At 42.4% G+C, this 26903-nt stretch overlaps 1 protein-coding gene across 3 annotated transcripts in view; it reads left to right on the top strand.

Moving 5' to 3' along the window:
• Positions 1-15928, top strand: part of CAMKK1 (calcium/calmodulin dependent protein kinase kinase 1) — a 229187-nt gene extending 213259 nt beyond the window's left edge. For all 3 annotated transcript variants that reach the window (XM_075013387.1, XM_075013386.1, XM_075013388.1), the window contains one exon: positions 5922-15928. In XM_075013387.1, the coding sequence (XP_074869488.1) occupies positions 5922-5994 (73 nt within the window). In that variant the 3' untranslated portion in view covers positions 5995-15928. The remainder of the gene's footprint in view (positions 1-5921) is intronic.
• The last annotated feature ends 10975 nt before the right edge of the window (positions 15929-26903 follow it).

Here is a 26903-nt window from a genome sequence, read left to right as displayed (position 1 = left end):
GAAAAAAGAGAACATTTTAATGTAAGTAGTAGGCTTTTCCACTTCGATGTATAGCTAGGAATTCATAGCCAGGTCCACTGAAGTCAAAGGAAACTTTTCATCTATGGTGAATTAAAAGATCAGGCTGTATCAGAAAATCAGGAGAAACCTCATATCAGCACCCATCGAGACTAGAGAGATGTAATAAAGTACAAAAGTTCACTGTTTGCACCATGATCCTTGATTTTATCCAAAGTTTGCTATTAACCCTTACAGCAGGATCTGCATGGTCTCCGGATAAGGGCATGGCTGAAACTCGTGTACATAGATAAATTACCCTGATTCCAGTGATCTGTGGCCATTTGGCTCCACTGTAGCTTACCCTGGGAGTAATCTTCATCTCTGAAAACTGAGGTTTTATCTCACTGGGGGCTGGACTCAATGACCTCCTGAGGTCTCTTCCAGCCCTAGGAATCTATGATTCTATGACTTTGCACTGATACAGATACTTAAATGACTGGCCAGAGATGTCTACAACTAAGACAAATTGCCAGTGCAGACAAGGCTTGGGTTTTGTAATGAATAACCTAGCTTGGTACAAATGAAACTGGTGAATGATTCCTGATGAATAGATCACAGAGGTGCAAAACCTGTTCATAAGGCTGATGCTGCCATTGTTCTGAAGCTCCTTTTCTTTAAATACATAGGATCAAAGTCTCTGTTCAGACACCCAGGCACAGCTGTTGGTCACAGCACTCTCATTAACATTCTGCTTTCATGTGCATAATTGTGTCCAAACTCTGGCCCATAGGGAATGCGTAAGTGGCATTAACAAAGATTTCCTATCAGTTAACGGGACAGAGCGTGACTGAGCTATGACTGAACGTGGGAATAGGAGCCACGAGTCAAATACTGTTGTTGTCTTTCTGCCTTGCTGTCCTAATTCAACTATCTATTGTGTTGTGAAGGTTCTGCCATTAATGTACAAAAATTGCTGTACAAGGGCCACGTGTTGTTATGACTATTGACAATGGTCTTAACAGTGCAGTGTGTATGATAACCACAGAGAGCAAAACAAAAGAGTAACAGAGATGTAGCCATGTCAGTCTGTACTCCAACAAAACAAAACAGCAGAAATGTAGCACCTTAAAAACTAACAAAATTACTTATTCAGTGATGAGCTTTTGTGGGAGAGACCCACTTCCATGTTCATTCTCCTGTGTGACAGAGGCTACATCTACAGCAGGGGAAAACTTCGAAATGGCCATGCTAATGGCCAAGTTGGAGAATACCAATGAGGCACTAAAATGAATATTCAGTGCCTTATTAGCATGCCACTGGCGGCAGCACTTCAAAAGTGATGCGTTTCACTCACAAGCGGCTTGTCTACACGGGGCTCCTTTTCGAAAGGACCCTGCAAACGTCGAAATCCCCTTATTCCTATCATGGCCATTTCATAGTTTTCCTCTAGTGTAGATGTAGCCTCTGTCACGCAGGCTAATGAACTTCGAAGTGGGTCTGTCCCACAAAAGCTCATCATTGAATAAATAATTTTGTTAGTCTTTAAAGTGCTACATTTCAGCTGTTTTATTTTGCTGGAGTACAGACTCAAATGGCTACCTCTCTGTTACTGTTTTGTTTTGCTCTCTGTGGTTATCAAACACACTATCAGCTGATAGGAATAAGGGGATTTCGACATTTCCAGGGTCCTTTTGAAAAGGACCCCTGTGTAGATGAGCCGTCCATGAGTGAAATGCAGCACTTTTGAAGTGCCACGGCTGGCAGCATGCTAATGAGGCACTGAATATTCATTTCAGCACCTCATTAGTATTATCCAGTTTGGCTGTTAGCGTGGCCATTTCGAATTTTCCCCTGGTGTAGACGTAGACAGTGAGGGATGTAGCCGGGGAGAAAGTACAAGAGGGAAAAGCAGGGCTGTTTTGAGCTGGCAGTCAGACAGAGTGGGAGCAGCTGGGGAGGAGGCAGCCCTAAATCAATTGGGGCCAGCTGGTCCTACTTCAGACTGCTTTTAAAAACCCTTTTCCCAGGAGGGCAGTGGGAGAGTGTGAGAGGTGACTGAGGAGAGCACAGGAGGTGAGTAGAGAGAGGCAAAAAGAGTTTTAGGAGCAGCAGAGAAGGGGAGGAACTTCTGCAGCGAGGGGCTGGGCCCCCACTGTCCGGGTGACCCTGAGACTCAACTGGAGGCTGGAAAGAACTGATCACCCCACCCAGTGGAGCCAACCAAGGAAGCGGGATGTGCTGCTGCTGCCGCCACTACCTGGAGGAGGTACTGGTGGGGATTGACTGGGGAAGTGACCCAGGGAGAAGAGCTGTGGTATCAAGGGCAAAGGGAGTCATTCCCCGCCAGTAGCAGCCACACAGGGCCCCTGGGCCGGAACCCGGAACGAGAGGGCGGGGCCTGGGTTCCCCCTAGACCACCCCTTCCAGTCCTAACAAGGGCAACAACATCTTTGCTGTGGGACCAGTAAGCTGAATAGAGGCCTGGAGCCCAGGAATGAGACTGACCATACCATCCCTGTTATTAACAAAAGGAACACAAATACAAAATAACACCTTAAGAAGAGCTATTTACTGGAGACTTGTATTTAGCCTCAGCCTTCTCAGCATGAACTCATGTCTCTGCGTGGCAGCAGAGATGGCCAGCTACTTACTGCAAGATCACCCCAGCTGTCTGTAGAAAATTAATTTAGTTGGTGTTCAGTATTGCATAAATGCTGTGTGTGTATTGCAGCCATTCCATTTGCCGCAGGTCACATTGCCTTTAATGCTGAAACAAGGTGTACAGACAGGTATCTGCTACTGAGAATTACAGGGAAACATTTAATCCGATTCATCAAATTGCAGACATTAGCAAATAGTACAAAATGACAGCAGGCTCTAAATAACTAGTGAGACACCATCTGCTGCTGAATTATGCTTGTCATTATCCCACAGCACAGACCTGCTTGCATTACATTTGATAATGAAAACTCCTTTCCTGTGCATGGTCATAAATCATTTAAAGGGGATGATGACAGCCCCTGAATTAACTTGGATCAGCCACTGAAGACAGAGCTATTACTTAGCATCTTGGAGTCAGGCCTGAAAATGCATTGGGAAATGATCAGTTGTCTATATTCAAGGTCAGATTTATCACCTGGGCTGTGATGGTGCACATTGGAATGGAATTATGCTTCATGGCAACTGTTTTGTTTTTTTTTCTGTTCACTATGTAAAGTAGAGCTCAGACGTGTGTTCTTTTGGTATACCTTCAAAGTAAGTGATAAGGTGTGATATCCAAAAAAAATAAAATAAAATAAAATCACCTGTCCAGTTTTAAGAGTTGACTAGCCTTGCTACCCCTCCTAGGCTATGTCTTCACTGCCGTTACCTACTGTCTAGTTTCTGTCAAGTTAGCCTCGCTCTGGTGAGAGCAGCCTGTACTGTAAAATAACACTCAAGTCACACCATATGATTGGGTTAGCAGCAAAGTGATTGTATTAGTACTTGACAAGTGTCACTATCTTAAGCTGGAGTCTTAATCACTTGACAGGCTTGCCAACTTTCCTGTCAGTAGCAGGTGTCTCTCCAACAAGAGAATGTGTTTGTATAGTTTATACCAGGATAAATATATCTGCAAACCTTTCCTGTGTAGACAGGGCCTTAAAATCACAACCATCTGAGGTGATACTGACTTAAACTTCCTACAGGTGCACCTGGGGGCTGCAAGAGTGGCAATATGGCAATACCTGTGAGAAATTTAAGTGTGAGATGGAGTGGGAGGGGCTCAGGGAAGGGGTTGGAGGAGGAGGGGCTCCAGGTAGGGAGTGAGGGCAGCAGGAGGTGTGGGAGTCACATTTGGGAGGTGTAAGGAGAGGCTCGCAGCAAGGGGCTGGGATATGTATGTGTAGGGAGGAATATTGGGTTGGGGCATAGTGTACCTGCATTCCTCTGCTTCCTAGCTGTGGCAGGGAGGGGACAGAGGAGTGAATGACCCACACCGTGAGTTTCTCTCTTGCTCCCTGATAGTGAGGAAGCAGGAGAGCAAGCAGAGTCCCAATATGAATCTCAGGAGAGGGAGTCCCCCGCCCTCCCTAAAGAGTGCCCAGGGAGGTCAGGGCTGGGACAGTCCCTGACCGGTTGATCAGCTAACCCCTTTAACAGGCCTGCTGCTTAGCATGACAACCTTCAGGAACTCGGCTGGAAGCACGCCACACCTCCTCCTTCAGCCAAGTGTCCCAGCCCGCCAGTTCCTTCTTACCAGAGCAGCACACAAGCTAACTTTCATCTCTGACCACCACACTGTAGTTTAGGGCTTTTGTGTGGATGGGACTTATGTTGGAACATTTACATTGGTTTTGTAGTGGAGACAAGCCAGCAGTCTCTTCAGTCAGCCAGAGAGGAAGTTGAAATTTAGGCACATTCTTACTGAAGAGTCTGTGAAATAAGACAAATATAATTAAATTACCTTCATTTTGTTTTATTGGCTAATGCGCTGTCATGTGCTAAGCGAGTTTGCTTAGACTGTTTCAAAGACTTTTCAGTTCCTCAGAAATTGGAAATAATTTTGGTAAACCTTTTCAGGTGTCAGGCACGATTTTGAGTTTTGGTGAAGTTAAGTGTTTGGTGTCATTTTCAATGTTTGGTTTTTCAAAACCAAATTTTTTTAATCAAAAATCTGTATTTTCTTTAAAATATTTTAAAAACTCACATTTGCTATTTTGGGTTTTTCTTGGAAAAGCTGAAGATGATTGATTGATTTTTTTTTTAACATATAATTGGCGTTTCAAGTGGCATTATGCTCTAATTCTAGTAATGTCTCTTACAGTAATTCCCAGGCTGTGCCTATAGCAGCATTGTGCTTTCAAAAGAGGCATTTAAATGAGGTGATTGAAAATGCAAATGAGGTGCAGATTTACATCTCTGGTGTCTCATTCAAAAGAAGAAAAAGCAATTTAGACACTTTTCTTTCAAAAGTAAATCCCATTTTCAAAGAACCTAATTCCTAAGTTTTTTAGGAAAGAGGCTCTTTCGAAAACGGGTTTACTTTCAAAAGAGCAGTGTCGACATATTTCTTTCCTTTCTAAAGAAGCTCTTTCTAAAAGAGAACATGCAAATGAGGCACCAGATATGTAAATGTGCACCTCATTTGCATTTTCAATTTCCTCATTTGCATGCCTCTTTCGAAAGTGCAATGCTAGTGTAGACACAACCCCAGAGACTTCAGGAAGGGCCATGGCCCTCTTGAGTCAAATGCCACACAGACACACAAGAGGATTTGACTCCCACTTCAAAGATCTTACAACAGCCAGGCAGTTGGCTACATTGTCATTGGTGTGGAAGGAAAGTAGCTGCCATTTACACTTGAGCTTTGGAATAAGGATTGCAGATGTCAACCCATAAAATGAGTGAAACAAGTAGACTTTAAAAATATAAACCAAATTAACTCATAAAAATCACAGCCTTTTTGTATCTGTTTCTGAGAATCCATTCTCTTGTACTAGTGTAATAAGAGGGAGTTGAGAATGCATTTTGACCAATTAGGGAGCTGTAACCTCAGGATCCAACATCTTATAATACTTGAGTGATTAATGCACTGACGGTGATGCACTTATCTTTATCACAGTTGAATTGTTTGTCTTGTATGCTTTTTAAGAGAATACAGTTTGTTTGAACATCATCCTTCATGTCAAATAGTAACAGAGAGGTAGCTGTGTTAGTCTGTACTCCAGCAAAACAAAACAGCAGAAATGTAGCACTTTAAAGACTAACAAAATGATTTATTCAGTGATGAGCTTTTGTGGGATAGACCCACTTCATCAGATCCTTTATGTAGTTATTGATGTTACTGGTTTGGCTCACTTATTGGAGAAAACTACACCTGCTCTATTTTTCTAAATGTCTGTTTCTAATTATTTACTTCCCTTCTTTCATTCTGGTAGAAAGCAAGGAAGCAGAGAAGGAGCAAAGGATCCTGAACTCCCTGACGTCTGTGAAGATGAGGCTACTTCCTGAGGCCATGTGCATGTGCTGGACTGGCTATTTACTGCTGTTGTAACCATTGTGTTGTGTCACCCACATACCGCTCTCATGAACCAAACTTGGTTACCTGAAAACCTGACAATGAAAAGAGGGAACAATCGACAACAACTAACAATGCGAGTTCTTTGGAAAAGGTTTACTAGGGGGATGCTAGGTTATACTACTGATTGGCTTCATTCAAAATGTAAGATGGTTCTCTTTGTGTATTTAACACGTGCCTCATTCTCCATTCGTGCTTCAGCCTATGTTGGTCATTACAGCCCTGATGTCCTGAACAATGAATGTGTTTTTGGTTTATAAGTCGAAGACTGATCTTTATCGAGTAGGGCACTTGTCATCAAGATGTTTTCCAGCTTTTTGCGTTCTGTGTTCAAAGTACCATGAAAAAAGATAAGCAGGAGCCAGGTCTCCTCTCTTAGGTTAACTTTGTTCCTTCATCAGTTAAGCACTTAAATTTACTGGGACACAGTCTTACTTCCGCTGAAGTCAATGGCAAAATTCCTGATGACTTCTTCTGTTGAAGCAGAATGAGATCTTCCACTGCGTAATTCTTTGTGGTTTTCATTTTTTTCTTATTGTTGCATTATATAGCTCCTGTTAACATATTCATCAGAATCTTTCTAGTACAATGTTGGAAATATATAGTGTTTCCACCATCCCATCATCTGCATTGAACTTTTGAGTGTCCCTGAACTGTTAAAAGCCCCCATATTCATCTGAACACGATTGTTTATGCACCAAGAGCATTTGCTTATAGTGTTCTGTTCCCAGAGGGCTGAGATTTGATTCCTTTTGCATACCAATGTTTGGACAGGAATTATATTTACAGATCTGAATATAATTGACAATGGATTTTATTAATTATTTAAGACTATGGTGTCCATCCAGTTCTGAAGCAATAACCAGTACTGCTATTGTGAATTAGCCACCTTATTCTGAAAATATAGTTATTGTTCAAGCCAACTAGCCACACTCAACCACCCAAATACCCACATGTGGGTAGTGGCAGCATGTTGGACACCATGGGGACAATCTCCTTTGGCACTTACCTCCCAGTCACCCCGTACGAGAGAGATAATACATACATTCAGTTATATCTTGAATTTTTAACCTATCTCTTTGCTGGTGAATGCTCTAAAATAAGACATCATGTCCTGTCAGTAGGTGATTCTTAGCGGGTAAGCAAGAGACTCAACTACAGGCAAAAGGTGTTAAACTCAGTTGTATAGCATTCCGGTACTTCATATTTTATGCACTTGGTCCTCCAGTACGTCATGCTGCTATAACAACCCAATGTGATTTTAATAATATTCATGAATCTTCAGTGGTGTTAAATTAGAATGTCAGAGATCTGAGCTTGTTTGGAATCCCAAGTCAATCATGGAGGCTGAAACCACTCAGAAGTAGTTATGTCATGTCCTAAGTTATGTACTGTCTCAGTGCCACTGCAGACAGGATACGTCTACACAGCAGCCTTATTCAGAAATAAGTTATTCCAGAATAGCTGATTTTCAAATAAGGTTGCTACACACACAAATGCATTTCAAAATAGCACTTAAGTATTTCGAAATACAGTAAACCCTCGATTTAACGGAGTAATGTGGGGAGGGGTGTCCGTTAATGGTGAAAGTCTGTTGAACATGAGGGCTTACTTGTATTTGCATAGTGCTCTCCTCACCCTACCACACTTCCCCAGGCCCCCTCCCCAAATACTGAAAAATGGGCAACTCACCAGAGCTGCTGGAGTCTCCTTGCATTCTGGGCCACTGCCATGGCTGGAGAACCTGCCACAGCTAGAGGCCCTGCCACAGCCAGAGCTGCCATGTGTTCCTCCTCCCACTGGGGGTGGGGCACATATGCAAATGTCTTCTGCCCACTTACATGTACCTCTGGTGGTACGAGGGCATGGCAGCTTCAACAGCCACGGCAGCAGCCCCAGCTGTGGTGGGTCCCGCAGTCACTCCAGCGGCCCCAGCAACTCCTCGGGGGCCCCAGCCATGGCAGCTTCAGCAGCGGCTCCAGTGAGTCGCCAGCATTTATGCATTTTCTTCGCGGGGGGCGGGAAGAGAATGGTCGATTCATCAGACTTCAGGAACAAGGGGGGGCTAGTGAATGTCCATTGTTCCTGAAATCTGCTGAATTTGGGTCCACTGAATCGGGGGTTTACTGTACATCGTCTACACACATGGCGCCTATTTCGAATTAGAGCCATTGGACGTACTATGGCCTATTTTGAAATAGTCTCAATTGCCTGTCTTAATAGGCCCCATTTCAAAATAGGAGTTAATCCTCGTGAAATGAAGTTTACCAATTTCAAAATAAGTCAACTGCTATTTCAAATTTATGTTGAAATAGAGATTGTGTCATGTTGACACTAGGTGGGTTATTTTGAAATAACTTTGCTGTGTAGACCTACCCAAAGAGAATAGCAGCCAGTAGGCGTTCTGAGGCCAGATTGTCCTGCTGCACTGCTATAAATACATTTGAATTAATTCATTCACTTCAGTGGAGTTACTTCCGATTTGGATTGGGGTGGTTGAGTTTTGTCTCACAGGCAAGTACAAAAATGTGAGCACGCCTCTATGCTTAAACATTCCAAGAAAAAGGGCAAAAGAAGTCAAAAGGCAAGATTATTTTCCATTATTGTGCATTCAAGCGCAAGTTGTGGTTTTTTTTCTGTGAGGAAGGCAGCTAGAATATACAGCCTGGTAGATTAAGGCTAGTCAGAATGAGGGGAATGGGTTTTTTGGACCATTTTAGAGTGTGAATGAGGTAATATTTATTATAAACCTCTAGTTACCGATCTTATCTTCCCTATAGTTCCCTCCCCTACCAATTTTTCTTAGAACCATCAGTTCATAAGATCTGAAGGATACATTTGGATCACCTCATCCAGTGTTTCTTAAACTTTTTGAGACCATGGAACACCAAACAATAATATTTTTTTATGTTTAATGCCTCTGAAAAATATTCTTAAAAAAATTGTTGTCAGGACAAAAAAAAACCAAACAAACAAACCAAACACTAACATGGAACACTGTTTAAGAAACACTGATCTAGTCTGACTTCCTACAGAACAAAAGTCTTAGAATACCATCCACTTTCTTCATCTCTTTTATGATTACATATGCTAATAGGCATCTCTGCTAAACTTGTTCTGTCAGTGTGAGGCGTTATTTTTCATCACGCAGAAGTCGTGTTTTGAAAAATAGAGATTCAGTTCAGCAAGAGATAGGCAGAGACAGTCCAATAGCCTTATTGCCTATGGTTTAATGGCAGAACACAGGACTGGGAATGAGAAAATGGGAGTTGTCATCGGAATTCTGTTGATGACTCTGTGTGATGTTGAGCAAGGCACATAACTTCCCTGTGCCTTAATTTATCCATCTGCAAAAGGGGTATAATGATACTCTCAACCCACAGGGGATGTGAATTTTAATCAAAGTTTGTATAATACTTCAATAGAACCTTCCACCCATGGAAGAAAGATGATGTAATTTATTATATTTATGCTACAGAGTAGTAACCATAAAAGCAGGTGTCCTAATCTAGGAAAGTCTGGGATTTTATTTTATTTTATTTTATTTTATTCTATTTTAGTATAAAAGGGATTGTGCTGATGGAAAACTATTCATTTATGCTTTTCTTCAGATCAAGCGTGCAGTCTAACAGAGAAGAATTTGCCAATTACGATATCATGGAGCATTATTTCTCTGCAGAGGTATTGGGCTCTAGCCTTGGCTATAGGCAGGGTTGCACTGATTTTAACTGAGGTGTGACTTTAAACCATGTAGTCATTGTGGGGCTGAAAACCTTACTGAAAACTCTGACTTCAGTTTTATACTTGGTTTACATCAATAAACTTAATAAGGAAGTTCAACGGATACAACTTTGAGTATAGCACATGACATCTATCTACACAAATGAAATTGTCTTGTTCAGATTCAGTGAAGTTAGTTGATTTGGACGATGAGAATTTAGACTATTTTTTAAACCCATTAAACTATCCATTTGAAGTTCTGGGGAGGAGATTTTTCAAAGGATTCCAATGGAGTTATACACTCAGTTTTCCAGTGGGTTTGGGAAGCCTAATTCCTTTAGGAGTCCTTTGAAAAGCCCAGCCTCAATTAACAAATCTGTATCTTAATATTTTGGGGGAGAGTAGGTTTTATGTACTCTTTCTTGGCTATAAGACCCTGTGTTGCTTCTTCCATCTTTTAATCTCTTAAATTCTCCCCCAAAGAATTTATAGAATATGTTCAATGTTCCTGGGGGAGGGGTTAAAAAAAACCCACAAGACCTGTTTTTTCCATTCCCGACAAAAGTGAATTCTACTTCAGAGACTTTGTCATCTTTGCTTTCAGCTCAAGATTTCTTTTGCTTCAGATGACAAGAACTCACCCTAATTACACCACAGAAAGCAATTGTAAAATTCAGTTCAAAAAGTGGAAATTATGCAAGTGTCAAAAGAAGTCTAATAATTTCTCTGCATGTCTAAAGGAAATGCTGTGAAATGACATTCCACTTCTGTCACCCTGTTAGAGTGAAATGTACAATGTCTGCAGCAGTGTTGCTGTAGCTTAGAGCAATAGCGCCTTTCTGCTATGGGACAGGAAGCAAATTAAAAAAGAGATTTTTTTTTAATTAGTCTTTCTTCTTTGGATGAAAAGCATTCCCTTTACATGGATATCAGGCACTGGGATGAGCTGCAGAGGACAGGAGAGGACTGGAATAGTCAGTCTCCGATGCTTTTGTGCAGTCCGTATATTTTGTATTCAAAATTTTCCACTGCCAGTTATAAACTAGGCAGCTAGAGTGTCCTGAAGAGACTGATTCCTGAACTCATCAGTATTGTGTATTCAAGTACACATCTGTGTGAAACACCTCTAACAGTTTTTGTAAAGCAAACGGTATTTATCACCTTGCATAGTTTAGCCCAAATTGTGATTATGTGTCTAATCTGAGAAGCCTTTAAAGACATTTCTCTTGTGTGGAAATTACACATTTTGTCTGCATGAGGTACTTTTTTTTTTTTTTTTAAGTTATTAGGCAGTCAAAATTCTTCGCTTGAGAGAAAATACTTGGTAAAGTTTGTCAAGTCTTAGTGAGGGCAGCAGCATTAGTAGATCTTTATCACTTAATGTAGGAGTATTTCAATATGAATGTGACACTTTTGCAAAAATAAATCCCCAGTTTCAGATGTTTATCATTAAACTGTAGAGCTTAAGTGAATGCATGTACAATGACTCTTCATGTTTATAACACCATGTCACCCCAATATGCATGTGTACCTTATCTGCTATTATGCTGTGATTTCCTGGCCATTTGTCTATGTTTTTGCTGGGTAATTGTAATATCTGCATGATTCTGCCTCTGAGCAGCAAGAATCTATAAAGACACCAAGCAAATCAGCCATGTTAGATTTTGCCCATTGTCTTTTAGGCTGCTGGAGACTCTGACAATGCAAAGTAAAGAAACAGAAGTTTACAGTATAGTCTTTCCAGTATGTCACATAGCCAGCTATTATAATTGTTGTCCACAAAATAATTTATTGCACATGTGGCAGTAATGGTGACTTTAGATTTTTTTCTGTGGTTCTTTTCAGTGCCTTGACATGTGAAATAACCTACAAAACACATGCATCAATGAAGTCAGTTTTTGCCCATGATAGCTTATGCTCCAAAAAATGTTAGTCTGTAAGGTGCCGTAGGACTTCTCATTGTTTTTGCAAAAGAGAATTTTTGTTGAAAAAGATAATGAATCAGATGCCACAAAGATCTCTGTAAGACCCTGTATAATTTACTGTGTTATATTATTTACGATAATAACATATCAAGCATAAATTGAAATGTGGCCAACATTAATGACATGTTCACAGATTTTCTTTGGCTTTCACTCCTTTGATAACTGTTTTGTATTTTCTTTAAGTGGCTTCTCTATTTGGTTTTTCATTTTACTCGTAATTGTCCATGGGTTGCATGTCAGGGAAGTCTTTGAGTTTCAAAGATGTCAGGCAAAAATAGAGATCATTGTTTTTGTTTATTTTAAAAGGAGATGGGATGCTAGCTTGATTAATTCTATTTGCAAATTGGGTGCACTTTAAAACATCCTGATTAAGGTTTTAATAGCACTGTTCAAATTGTAGACCATGGGAGCTTTGCTGCTGATTTAGGGGGAGTGAGATCAGGCTCAAAGTCACTAACAAGCAGTTCTGATAACCCTGTAAAGAAAGCAGCTTGAAACACTTGTTCTGTTCTGTTTTGTTGTAGCTATTGTATCTGTCTTCCAGCAGGGGTTTACAGCAAAGCAAAAGTTCTGGTGTAAACTTCTCTTTGGAGACAGCATGATTGAACAGGGTAGCCCTGAGACTCCTTGAACTGCTTACATTTCCAGAAACAAGGCCAAGGAGAGAATGTAGTTACAATGTCTGATAAACCTGTGCCATGTTGGTTGCAATGGATTTTGTGAAATGAATTTCACTGTTCCATGGATTGTGATGTCAAAGCAGTAACATTTTAAATAAATCTACCTCCTTTGATGGGCAGTGCAATCTTAATTGCTATACTTATTTCAGGAAAGTATGGACCGTGAGTCAAGTTAAAATTTAAGAAATTGGGAGGGCTCACCTTACGGTAAGAGGTCTAGGCCTTTAGCTGCACCAATTGAATATGGACTAGGTTGAGTTCAGAGATGTGCTGTTGTGAAATAGATTATGTTCAAACTAAGCATGAGGGCTGTAGAGAATGTACACCTTAATGCCCAGACTTTGCTCTTTTTAACACTGGGCTCCTTATAAACTTTTCAGGCACAGTTACCTGCTACAGCAGCCAAAGTCCCTATAAGTTCAAGGGGCACTAATTTATTTTAACTGGAAATATGAAAGTGACGTGAAATCAACACAAATCTTTCCACTGAAATTCTAGGCTAAAAATTCTTTAGACAAATAAATTTAGATGATACCTTGGCCTTTTTGTGAGCCCAGCCTTGTCAGGTGCTGAGTGCTCACTGGCAGTGTTCCCTTGAACTTTTTCCATCCATGGGCACAATAAATGTTGTTATATGTGCTAAGGCATCTGCTGATATGCACTGCCAGTAGAAACACACGCTGCTGCCTATGGGTGCTCTGCTACTCAGCTGGATGGCACCCAAATCTTTCCTGGGCAGCTGCCCAAGCGTTCAGCTTGCAGGGGCTACCACTCACTGGTGAAAATTAAATGTATGTGGTTTTGTACCCCCCTGCAGTGTGGGGAAGTGATAGTTTAGTGGTTGGAGCAGTAGCCCTGCAAGCCCCACACTTGTGAGTTCAATTCTTAAGGAGGCCATTTGGGAGTCTGGGGCAAATAGATTAAAAAAAAAAACTGTGAGGGTGAGTGCTTGGTCCTGACAACAGAGTAGGGGACTGGACTCCTTGACCTCCCAAGGTCCCTTCCGGTTCTATAAGGTGCATACTGTGAGTGTCTCACTCTTATACATGCATTATGTGTGAATGTGCCCTGTAATTCATGGAAGACATTTACACATTTCTAGAGTCTATACCTGGTCTGCAATGAGTTTTAATATCATTTGGCTGTAAATGACATATTTCTGTTCCACAGGGATGCCTTGGGAGGAATGGTGAGCACTCAACACCCATCAATTTCAATGGGCATTCACATAATTCAGCAAATTGCAGGATCTGGCACTAGAAAGGGATTTAATGGTGCAATAAATAATCCTGTATTTATCTTAGTCCCAGAGCTTTGCAGAATAACTAAAATGAGATCTAACGTGTAATGGGAATTCAGCAGAAAATTTTCTGACAAATGCCTTTTAAAGATGCACTACATCTTGAAATTTCAGCATAACAAAGAGGACGCTGTTACAACTGAATCCCTTACTAAGGCAAATTGGTCCTGTAAGTGGGAAGCAAACTACCTATAGATCAGATAAGGTGCCCTACAACAGAGTCTTAAAATGAGAGATGAGTGCATGGTCTAGTTCTTGATTGAGGAGAAAATGAACTATAGTGCAACTAAAAGGGGAAAAAAGCCCCCATAACATATTCATTACTTGGCTAGCCAACTCACAGTAAGGTTAGAAATTCTGTAGTCGTGAAAAAAGCAAAACTCCCATGGGGTTCAAATAATTGCCAAGCATCTCTCCTGACATTGTTCTTGCAGTTTGTGATGAACTGCAGTGTGAAATCCTCGGAAGTCTCACAATATACGTGCCATCTCCTTTCTTGACTAGTCCAGGAGGATCAAACAAAGCTGAAGTCACACTATTGACAAATACCCATTTCTCAGTAAAAGCCCCAATTAACACTCCCCCCTTCCCCGTGACACATGCCTTCTTTCTCCCCAGCATTAGCAAGGCAAAGAGCTGTATGGAAAACATATGGAGAAGACCTTTTCTTTTTTGCACATTGCAGATTTCAGGTCTCGTATATCAAGTAGCAAGTTGTGTATGTGATGGAGCATTTGTTGCATGATTGCAAATTAAACTTTAGTGCCATGGGTAGTGAGAGCTTTTCCAGACTTGTACAGCAATGAATGTTACTTCTGTAATTCAGCTATGGTTCCATCCTGCAAGATACTGAGTGTTTCGTGTATTGCAATCAGTTGGGCTACTCACATATTTAAAGTTAAACATGAGCTTAAGTTATTACTGGAGTCCAGGGATAGTGTCCTCCACAGCTTGCTGGATCAACCCCCTAGGTCCTTGCTGCATGCTGATCAGGTGTAACTCAGGAGTTCCTGATCCTTGATGCTAGTGCAAAAATGCTCTAGCAATTTGAGATGAGGAGCCAGAAGGAAAAAGAGAATGGTCTCTTTCTGTATTGAGGGCACCTGGATAGTAATCTAAATGAAAATAAAGGAAGTGGAACTGCTAGCACTTCTGTGCACTTTTATTGTGTTCCAATGAGAAAGATTAGCTCTTACAATACAGATTTGGACCTCCCAGGTCTGGCACCTGAATGAGGGGATTTTTGGGACCAAGGGAGGTCTCCTGCCACCACCCATAAGTCCTCTCCACCCTGATTCCGACCCTGGCCAGCCCCACTACCTCCACTTGTATGCTGCCTGCTACAGTCAATCCTGCCAATGGCCCCCACTGCCACCGCCAAGGATGGTCCATTGTCACGGGCTGCAGTCTGGGGGTCTCTGATCCAGGAACATCTGGGGTCCTGCTGGACCCCAGATGTCGCCAGGAGGCAGAATTCCAGTTTTTAAAAGTACAGCCTTTATTTCAGATTTTTACAGCATTTCTGGGAGGCATCTAGTGACTTTTTGTACTGTGCACTGAGTTACCTGAGATTCTCCTTTTCACCTGAAGACATTTACAGAATTGTCCTGTGAATAAAACTGAAAGAATTTGCTTTCCTGGGCCAGTGCACTGTACAAAAATACAACAGATCGCCTTCATTCAGAACTCTGGATGTACCGAAGTAGCAGAAAGACAGGTAGTATCAATTAGCCCTAGCTTCTCATGCAGGAATAACTTTCATTCACTGAATCGAAGTCACTTAGGCTTAGCCTTTCTTCAAGCTGAGGCATGCATCTTCAACAGTCCTTCTCCAGAAACTGGTTCCAACACTAAAGTTTTCAAAAAGACTGATGAAATCAAAACAAATTATAATTTTCAGGATCTAATGCTATTAACTGTGTGCCGTAATTTTGCTGATGTGTACCTGATTTCTATGCCTGTTCTGTGTTGGTGGTCACATCTGTTGTGCTATTTGGTGTGAGGTACGGCACTCTATGTATTCTCTTATAAACTGAAGCATGATGTACACATGTTCTGTATTGTAATGGCATGTGGCCCTTACAGTGTAAATATGTACTATTAAGAGAGATGCTATTTTTTGCATGCTTTTATACTCTGGAACTGAAAGGAAAATGACAATAAAGTCCATAGAAACGTCTGGTGCTGATATAGTGATTGAAGTACAAATTATGTTAAATTTGCTTATTTAAGCGTGGAGGCTGAAATTCACCCCGGTGTACAGAATTCATACTAAACCCCACTTTTCAGTTAGGACTTAAGCATGGAAGAAGCTGCATATTCCAGGCCCAGTTTTTAAAAGACAACCACAGAAGAATACACTCTTGCACGATCTTCTTATCAATAAACTATGCAAATACAACTTAGATGGGGCTACTGTAAGGCGGGTGCATAACTGGCTGGATAACTGTTCTCAGCAAGTAGTTATTAATGGTTCACAGGCAGGCTGGAGGGCATAACAAGTGGGGGTCCTCAGAGATCTGTTTTGGGACCAGTTCTATTCAATATCTTCATCAGCAATTTAGATATTGGCATAGAGTGCATGCTTATTATGTTTGCAGATGATACCCAGCTGGGAGGGGTTGCAACTGCTTTGGAGGATAGGGTCAGAATTCAAAATGATCTGGACAAACTGAAGAAATAGTCTGAGGTAAACAGGATAAAGTTTAATAAGGACAGATGAAAAGTACTCCACTTAGGAAAGAACAATCGGCTTCATGCATACATAATGGGAAGTGACTGTCTAGGAAGGAGTACTGCAGAAAGGGGCATAGAGATCATAGTGGACCACAAGCTAAATATGAGTCACCAGTGTGATGCTGTTGCAAAAAAACCAAACATGATTCTGATATGCATTAACAGAAGTGTTAAGTATCAGAGAGGTAGCCGTGTTAGTCTGTATCTTCAAGAACAATAAGAAGTCCTGTGGCACCTTACAGACTAACAGATATTTTGGAGCATAAGCTTTTGTGGGCAAAGACCTGCTTTGTCAGATGCTCCAAAATAGCTGTTAGTGTATAAGGTGTCACAGGACTTCTTGTAACAGAAGTGTTGTGAGCAAGATATGGAAAGTCATTTTTCTGCTCTACTCAGCACTCATTGGGTCTGGAGTATTGTGCCCAGTTCTGGGCAGCTCATTTCAAGAAAGATGTGGAGCAATTGGAGATGGTCCAGAAAAGAGCAACAAGAATGATTGAAGGTCTAGAGAGCATGAGCTAAGAGGGGAGACTGAAAGAACAGGTCTTGTTAAGTTTAGAAAAGAGAAGCCTTGGAGGGGACATGGTGGTGGTGTTCAAATACAGTAGTCCCTTGAGTTATGCAAAGATTGCATTCCCATGCACCCTTACATAACTTGAATTTCATGTAAGTTGGGGGGTGACTTCTTCCCTGGCGGAATGCATGTGCTGCAGCCGGGGAAGCAGCAGAAGCACCTTTTGCTAGGTGAGTCCTGGGGTTGGGTGGGGCAGTTGGGGAGGGTTAAACCTGGCAGTGGTTTGGGGTCATGGGAGTGGGGTGGGAGGGAGGATGAGCCAGAGCTGTGCTGGGGGGTGGGGTTGGAGGTTGAGCCAGAGCTGCACATCGGGTGGGGGGGAGTGAACTGGGGTGGGGGGGGTGAGCTGGAGCCATGTGCAGGGGTGGTGAGCAGGGCTGCGGGGGTTTGAACTGGGGTGGCGGGGGGGGGTTTGAACTGGGGCCAGGGTGGGTTGAGCCAGGGGGAGAGGGATTCTGAGTTGCACTTAACTTGCATTACTGCAAATTAAGTACAACTCGAAATCACACATTTTGAGGGTTTACTGCACCTCAAAGAGGGTTACAAAGAGGAGGGAGAAAATTTGTCCTCCTTGGCCTCTGAGGATAGGACAAGAAATAATGGGCTTAAACTGCAGCCAGGGAGGTTTAGGTTGGACATTAGGAAAAACTTCCTGTCAGGGTGGTTAAACATTGGAATAAACTACCCAGGGAGGTTGTAGAATCTCCATCACTGGAGATATTTAACAGCAGGTGATTAAACATCTCTTGCAGATGGTCTAAGCGATGCTTGGTCCTGCCAAGAAGGCAGGGGACTGGACTCAATGACCTCTTGAGGTTGTTTCCACTTCTAGTGTTCTACGATTCTATGATTCTAAGAACTAATTTTCTTTAGTGTTTTTTTCATATTCATTCTCTCGCACACGCGCGCACACACACTTCTAGAAGCAACACAAGTATTAATCAAAACTAGCTGTCATGGAGAAGTTACTGGGAAATGGTCACCTCCTAGCCACAGAGCACTCCAAGCAAAGCTTGCACCAAAGATTTTCAGCTCTGGTGTTCCATGAGAGCAGTGGATGGGCAAAATGCAGTGAGCTAAGCAGGACAGCCACAAACCCATCTCTCAACCATGCTGCCAATGCCCCTGTCAACTTCCTTGGGTGGCAGGTCACATTCACATCACTGGCCACTATGAACACCACCTAAGTACAAACCCATAAGAGGATCCTGCCTTTGATAGTGTTTGTTTCCTAAGGACAGTATTGTTTGCTCATAAAAGATTAGCTGCTGGCTCTTAGTGAAGGATCAACATTACCAGTGCTGTGGCAGACCTGATGTTTGAGCAGCAGTATTAACCAGCATGGATTTTTTTCACTAGCATGCAAAGGAATAGTGCACTGGGAGGGTATATAAAGAGTGATGCTGTCAGCATCATCTCTCTCCTAGTGTGTCTTTCTCCAAGCTCAAGAAAGAAATTGCTCTCTGCAATCCAAGTATTACAATACCTAAAAGCCCCAGGAGCGATATCTAATTTGTCAGCTGTCCTGTATACTTTAGTCTATAGGAGCAAAGATTAAGTACTGCATTCACTTTCTAAAGCTCATTTTACAACTACACCTGGGCACAAAACTTTGAACTATCATGCAATATTACAGGGTTTTTGGATCCACAAACTAACTATGCTACATTTTCTACCCATGTGTAGTGGCACCACTGCCTCACTCCTGTCACGAAGGGGTTAAAGAAGGCTGGAGGGAGCCTGCACAGCACCTCAGCCAGTTAGAAAAGGGCTTCTAGGGGAGCCAAACAGAAGGCAGCTTGCTGGAGCAGCTCTGTATATAAGAAGCTTCTCTGCAGGTCACAGTCAAATGGGGCCTGACTAGGGAATGTGTAGGACCAGCTCCTAGCAGTAGAGGACGCACCTGGAGAGGGCAATGCTGGGCAGGCTGAGGGGAGTGAGAGGGTGGCTCAATCCTGACACCTGCCAGACTGCTGGCCTGGATACAAAAGCCAGTACTATGCAAAGAGTCACAGTGAACTGCCCCAGGGAACTGTTGACAGTTAAGGGAGCAAGGAGGGCAAGACAAGGCTGCTGCCAGAGAGTCCCTGAGCTGGGATTCAGTATAGTGTGTGTCTGTGAGTACCTCCGTTCCACCGTGTACCTCACCTCGCCACACCTGAGTGAAGCCATTATGGACTGTGGTTTGTCCCTGAGGTGAGGGGCCAGACTGAGGCTACAGCTGACCACAGTGGTGGGTGTATGGGGATCAGGACTCCTGTTACCCTTTGAAGGGGATGAGAGACTGTAGTGGGCACTGCCTGAAGGCAGCGTCCTGAAGAAGATGCTAAAATCCAGGGAGTGATGCAGCTCCGGAGCGTGAGCTAGAGCAGGGAGTGACAACAGACAGCACATCAACCAGCTGAAGGCACCTGCTGATGAAGATCTGATTCCCAGGGTAACCAGCACGAGGTACGAAGGTGGTAAGTCCAGCCCCATTACACCATGTATACAAAAACTAAGGGCTAGGCCCTCAGCTGATATAGATTCATGTAATGACAATGATTTTTCCCAATTTCCCATCTGAATCTAGACTACAAACTGTATCTCACAGAATCAATCATCTGAGAATTGACCTGAGGGAACCAGACAATAGGGTGTAGGCTGCTCCAGAAATCCAGGCTGATAGAGAAGAACGTTGCTCAAAAAATTAGGCAATTGCTTAGAATGACTGAGTCAGTTCTAGCAGAAGCAGGAGGAAGAGAAATGGAGACAGATGAGTGCCAAGATGTAGGTGGGATCATGGTCATGGAAGCTTTTTAAATTAAGGTACGTAATTTTGAACTGGATGCTGTAATGAAGTGAGAGGCAACGAACACGACACAAACAAATCACAGGCTCTCTTCAAGTGCTTGTTCACTTCCATTCCAGTCAGTTGTACATGTGCTGCAGGCATGGTTGTGGTAAAGTTTTTCCCTTCGTAGCTCCCATTAGGTTGTCTGTGGAACCCCCTGGAGAGACACCTTCAAGGCACTGGTTATCTGACTCTGCCAACCAGTCTTCTCTCTAGTTGTTTTCCATCCATGTGCAAAATAAATTTCATGTGCACCGAGGCTTGTGTGGATGTGCACCACCAGTAGAAACATATACTGCTAGCTGTGGGCTCTCTACTATTCAACTGGGAGGCATCTGAATTGCTCATGGGTGGCCACCCAAGCATTCAGCTTACAGGGAACACTGCTTCCACCTCAACCCTGCTTCAGTTGCTTCTTACCATCCAAGATGACTATTGGAACTGTGCTCTCTTCGTATTGTCCTGTTAGTAGGTCTAATTTCAAGTTAGTGTTATAGTTAATTAGAGTAGAGTCTCTTACCCAGCTCTACCCCCTCTTTGGCTCTGATGCATGCCATGAACCCAAGGCATCAAGCCCTGCAGTGCTTGCAATAAGCCTATGCCTACCAGTGACTCCCCATGACTTCTGCCTGAAGTGTCTGAGAGAAGTGCACTATTCGAGGGGTGCAAAAATTTGCAGGGCTTTTCAGCCAAGAACCAAGAAGGAGCACAAGTTCTGCTTAAAACACCTTTCAGTGGAATCCACTCTCCATCCACACCCAGCTCCACCACCAACCTCCGGCACCAAGTGTGGACATCTGGTGTGCTCTGGAATTCAGCCATGATACAGTGCTAAGGAGTGACTCTAACTCAAAAGACCTGTGGCACCGGTGCCCCCCCCCCCACAGCAATGCAGCCAGGGATAGGGGCCTAGCACCACTTGACTTCCTGGTGCTGCACAAGCAAAACAAGAAAGCCAAAGGGGGGTGCTCACCAGCTCTGAAAGCAGCAGGACTGTCAGGGGACGCACAGGCACAGCCCAGAAATGGATAAGACAGCATAAGGCAATCCTCTTGATTTCAGTTTCCCAAATGAGACCACTGAGTCCAGCACGTAGCAACTCTGGCAGGACAGTGCCAGGTGAAGATGTTTGCCCTGCCTTCCAGCTAGACGCTTTTGAAGCTGCCAGAGACCTCATCAAGATGACAGCTCTACTGCCCCTGGTTCTGAGGGATAAGTCTCCCATGCTGGTATGACTGGTATCATCTAGCAGTGCTCAGTCTCCCACTTGACTCCATATCCCTCACTGGTCTCAGTTACCTTTTCCACAGCACCATTCTAATGCCCCAGACAGCATTCCCAATGATGTGATGCTCTTCCAGTGCTGGTGGAATTCGCATAGCTGTTTGAATGCTTTGTGTTTTCCTAGCACATTACAGTCTTGGAATATATATCAGAGAAATCCATTGTATTCCGCACACAAGGAGACAAATGTATCTTCATAAGCCAGATTTCTCAGACAAGAAGATTGTCATATATTACCTGAAATACCTCATTACTTGAGTCTCGCAGTACAAATTCTGCACAATTAAATTCAGTTCTGTGAAAGGAAGTCCATGCTTTCCATTTCAGGTTTGAGTCACCTCCAATTTGCTCAACATTAAGGCCATGTCTACACTAGTAAGGTCTTTCAAAATATTTTTCAACAGAAGGGGCTCTTCTGAAATATCTAGTGGAGTATCTACACAAAAAGCATTCTTTCGAAAGTAAATTGAAAGAACGTGGCAGTCCTTTCGAAAGCACTCTTCCACTCCCAGGTCAGGAAGAGCACCTTCTTTCGAAAGAATGTATGTGTAGATGCTCCGTGGGCCCTTTTTTTGAAAGAGCAGTCCCTATGGCACTGAATTTTTCTATCCTTGGCCCATTCTTTCAAAAGAATGGGGGCTGGTGTGGATGCTCTCTTTCAAAACAGTGGATCGATTTTTTTTTTTTTTTTCCGGTCCGCTTTTTTGTGTGTGGGTTTGCTCTTTCGAAAGAAGTTCAGAAGAGGTCTTCCAGAAGACCTTCTTTCAAAAGAGTGCTGTAGTGTAGATGCAGCCTAAGAGCCCAAACCATTCCAGTGAAAATACCAACAATGAAATAAACTGCTTCATGCCCCTCAAGCCCTCTAAACAGAGCTGGATCCAAACCTTGTGATGTTTAACGATTGAAAGAACCGGAGTGTTTCACCAATCCATTGTGGTATTTCCCCACTCTAAGCAATAACTTAAATAATCAAAAAATCCATTTTGTGTTCAGAACGCTTTCAAAATAGTTTGCAGTAGCTAGTGCTCACAGCAGAATTCCTTTCAGGCATCACAAACTAATAGTGGCTTGTTAAACTGAAACCAGTTTGTTACCTTGCACCAGTAGAAAACTTAACACCAGCATTCTGGTTTGCATAGAGCAGGGGGTCAACAACCTTTTGGAGGCTGAGTGCCAAAATTTTGACCTTTTGACCTCTCTGAGTGCCAGTGATACGTTTTAAAGTCACTAATGGTTCTACTTATAACAGCTTCTTTATTAAATACATGAAAATGCAGCACTGTACTGGTTAGGAGGTGGTGGTTGGTAGTATTCGCTGGTCTCTTGTTAATCCATAGGCGGTATGGCTTTGAGCAAGCTGGATGTGGGAGGAAGGATGGGGTTGAGCCCCCGCTTCACGTGCCGATGAAAATTGGCATGTGTGCCAGTGATTACCGACCCCTGGCTTAGAGCATTGAACTGGTGTGTTCACCGCAACGTAACTAAAGCTGCAGTTCAGCTATTGTAGACCTCATTTCTTTCCACTCAGTTATACGAGCTATTCTAAGTTTTAGCCTAGAATTGCTGAGGCTTATTTTTTCAAGTTACAGTTGCACCGTCATATTCCACATCCTTCAAAGACTGCCAAAATCCTCCAACAAAGTAATGGTAAGTAAATCAAAACCTAATATTTTTAATACAGAAAACTTTTTTAGAAACACCACTTTGAGGCAATATGTACATATCATAAAGGCATAGTAGAGGACACCGATGTTTAAAATGTACAGCTCTCTTTAAAATGTGTTTGCATCTGCATCACATGACATTCTATTTTCAGAGCATCATTTTTTGGAATAAGACTGTATTCCCTTTTTGCCTCCGTCATAGACTTAAATTCCAACCAGTGTTGGTAAATGGAACAATGCAAAGTGCTCTACATACAAAACAATACATAGAAAATGATGGGACTAATTTAGCTATTATTACTCAAGGAAGAGATCTTGGAGTTTCTGTGGATAGTTCTCTGAAAACATCCATTCAATGTGCAGCAGTAGTCAAAAAAGCCAAGAGAATGTTAACAATCCCTAAAAAAGGGATAGAGAATTTCTTACGACCTCTGTATAAATCCATGGTACATCCACATTTTGAATATGGTGTACAGATATTTACCTCATCGCAAAAAAAGACATATTTGCTTTGGAAAAGTTTCAGAAAAGGGAACAAAATTGATTAGGAGTTTGGAACAGGTGCTTTATAAAGAAAGACTAAAAAGACTGGGACTTTTCAGCTGAGAAAAGAAGGGACTAAGGGGGAATGTAAAATAGAGGTCTATAAAATCATGACAGGTATGTAGAAAGTGAAAAAGAAGAAGTTGTTTACTTGTTCCTATGACGTAAAAACTAGGGTTTGCTAAATTAAATTAACGGATGCAGGTTTAAAACAAACAAAAGGACATATTTCTTCGTGCAACAGTCAACCTGTGGAACTCCTTGCCAGCGCATGTTGTGAAGACCAAGACTTTAACAGGCTTCAGAAAAGAGCTAGATAAATTCTTGGAGGTAAGGTCCATCAATGGCTGTTAGTCCAGGTGGGTAGGAATGGTGTTCCTGGCCTCTGTCACAGGCTGGAAATGGGTGATGGAGGGATCACTTGATTGCCTATTCTGTCCACACCCCCTGGGACATCTGGCATTGGCCCCTATCAGAAGACAGGATACTGGATTAGATGGACCTTTGATCTGACGTAGTATGGCCATTCTTATGGTCGTCACTAACCTGGAGGGTCTCCTATTCAAATGCAAGTGTTCTTGGACAATGAGTTAGCTACCACCCAGAGACACCCATCCTTCCAGGTTAAAACAATACCAAGCAACAGATGACCTGATGGGGGACAATGATGATCTTGAGGAGAGAAAAACAGAGGCTGACAAAGTGGGTCATCCAACAAAGGGATCTGCAACTTTATAAAAGGAGGGCACCTCTCTTAGCCATTTTAGAAAGAGAAGAGCCTAGAACCAGGTAATGCCGGAGGAGTAGGACTGCAGGAGGGATCTGGGACCCAGAAAAAGCGCTGACCCAATCCTTATCTTCATAGAGCTGTTTTGTCCAAAAAGGACCATTTCCTCTACAAAACTTGCCAGTTTGGACCAGTGGTTTTCAACCAGTGTGTCACGACACACAGGTGTGCCATGAGAATGGTCCAAGTGTGTCATGGAATTTCATCAGTTTCCCCTTGCTGTGGCTCTTTGCAGTCCCAGGGGGCGGGGGCATGAACAACTTTGCATGCCATCTACCAGCAGCTATTGCATGAGATAGTCAGTCATTCCTGGACACAGTCTGAAGGGTCTTGTACCTCAAAATTCAAGTATAGTTTGTCAATACCTAAAGTACAGGGATGTTTGGATTTATGGTTTGGGTTCAGATTCATCTTTACTTCTGTAAAAAATCTTCTGCAGCAAACTATGTAATGGCCAATATTGATTTTAAATAGGGCCTTCAAATATTCAGTCAAAAATGCTAGTTTTGTGGCAGAAGTTTGGGAAACCCTTGTAGGGCAGCTACTCGGAAAGGAGAGCAATAGTCAGAAGGAATGCAGGATTGTCAAACCAGGTCAGACCAACGGTCTGACTGATCTAGCATTTTGTTCTCAAAATTATCCTGTACCAGATGGTTTAGTTAGAAGAAGGTGTAGACTCCAATAGTAGATAGATATGTATTAACTAGTCTGGGGGAAGTTCTTTCCAAAAGCATGTAGTTAGTCATTGGTCATTGTCCTGAAGCATGGGGGCTGATGTCCTTTATGCATTTATTTTTTGTGGTAATAGTCATGTCTGAAGAGCTCAGAGATCTTCATCATCATCATTAACAACCATGGGCTCAGCACCTGTTGGTGTCTGATGCCTCTCTCACTATTTCCTTCTATCTTTCCCTGTCCAGTGCAGAGTGGCTTAGTTTTTGTATAGTAGCCCCGCACCAATCTACTATATCATCTACCCATTCTTTGTGGGGTCTGCCTTTCCTGTTCGAACTGTCCATTATGCCGAATACCAGGGTCTTGATTTTTTGTTAGTCATTCATTCTGCAAATATGCCCGTATAGCTGTAACTTTCGTTGTACAACCGTCTGCACTAGGTTCTCTTTCGGCTGTATCTTCCTATATAATTCCTCATTGGTGACCTTCTGCATCCATCCTATTCTCAGGATCTTTCTATAACACCTCGTTTCCAATACCACTATCCTTCTCTTTGAATATTTTATCATCACCCATGGCTTACATCCATACAACATGCTGCTGAATACACATTTTCCAGACGCTCGGCTTCATTCCTAAGCTAATTACTTTGCTTTTCCAGATCTTATCCATTGCCTTCAAATTCACTCTTGTTTTTGCTATTCTAGTCGCTATTTCCTTCTTACAGTCTAGCTCATACGTTATGTTGCTCCCCAGATACGTGAACTTCTCTATGTCCTCTAGTTCAGTCCCATCTACACTGATCTTCCTTCCTATTTCTGTATCTCCAAATAACATTTGTTTGTGAAACCATCTTGCCTCTGGTGATAACTTTCTCATGTCATTTGTGGTCTTGTTTCTGCAATAATTAGGGATATTGGCATGGGAGCTCAGCCATTAACCTGTAATTCACTCCACTGGGTCTGAGGAATGCGGGAATTTCAAACAGGAATACTGAGTTGCCAATGTCCTACAATAATGTTACACAATAGGGCAAAAGAGAAATTTTCTGGCTTTTAAACTCAGATACTGAATGTCATTTGAGACGTCTGTATCTGATATTTCAAATTATTTTCAATGTTGTTGCTGATGCTGATGCACCAACCCATAAATAGCTAGCAGCTGAAAAGCTTCAATTCCTGTTTGAGTCGTCTCCAAGAGCCATAATTAGCTTCCCAGCAAAGAAATCAAAGTCTTCCACTATCAGATTTTGTCATCAGAGGTCAAACCTTTGTAGTGTACTCCTTTGTATTATCAGACAAGTGATTTAAATGATTAGATATTCTTCAGTGCTATAGCAACGGTGTTGAACTTGCTACAAACAATGTGTTGAAGGAGGAAATAGTGGACACAAAGTGGGGAAGCAGGATGGAGGCATTAAAAATGAAATCAACAACACAAATAGTTTAGTTGGATTAATAAAGCTACATGCTCCAATCTGTGGCAACAGCTCACCAAAAAAGCCCCATATATTTTTGAGCATGAAATAAAATATTGAGCTAGAAAATATGGTTGAGGCTGAAGGCCTGCTTCTACCCTCAGTTCCACCATTAGAAGCAGGACTTCCCCATAAAGAGAGGGGTAGAATTTTCAATAACTATCACTTAATTAACAAAATATTTATAAATAAAGGCTTGACTCTTATTACAATCAGCATAACAATTCACAAGGGTAAAAATCTGTGAATTGAAATGGGAGACCCTAGAAAATTCCCCTCAGGATTTTACCTCAATCAGAGGGCTGGTCTATACTGGGAACTTACATCAGCATAGCTACACAGCTCAGGACAAAGCTGTACTACTGAGAGGCAAAGCTATACCAACTGAAGCCTTGACAACCTAGCGTCCACCTTGTGGGTGGGTGGATTTCCTATCCTACCAGGCAACCACCTCTTGTCAGAGTAAGGAGCTTCTACACTAAAGCAGTCTTAAAGTAGTGTCCCGTATCATTTCAGTGTAACATTCCCTGTGAGTCCCCATTAAGCAGGTGGCAGTCTGCCTACCCTTGCTGTCAGTGCTAGAC

Source organism: Carettochelys insculpta, chromosome 19 (assembly GCF_033958435.1).
Source record: "Carettochelys insculpta isolate YL-2023 chromosome 19, ASM3395843v1, whole genome shotgun sequence".
NCBI classification, from domain to species: domain Eukaryota; kingdom Metazoa; phylum Chordata; order Testudines; family Carettochelyidae; genus Carettochelys; species Carettochelys insculpta.
This window is presented reverse-complemented; position numbering and strand designations above follow the sequence as displayed.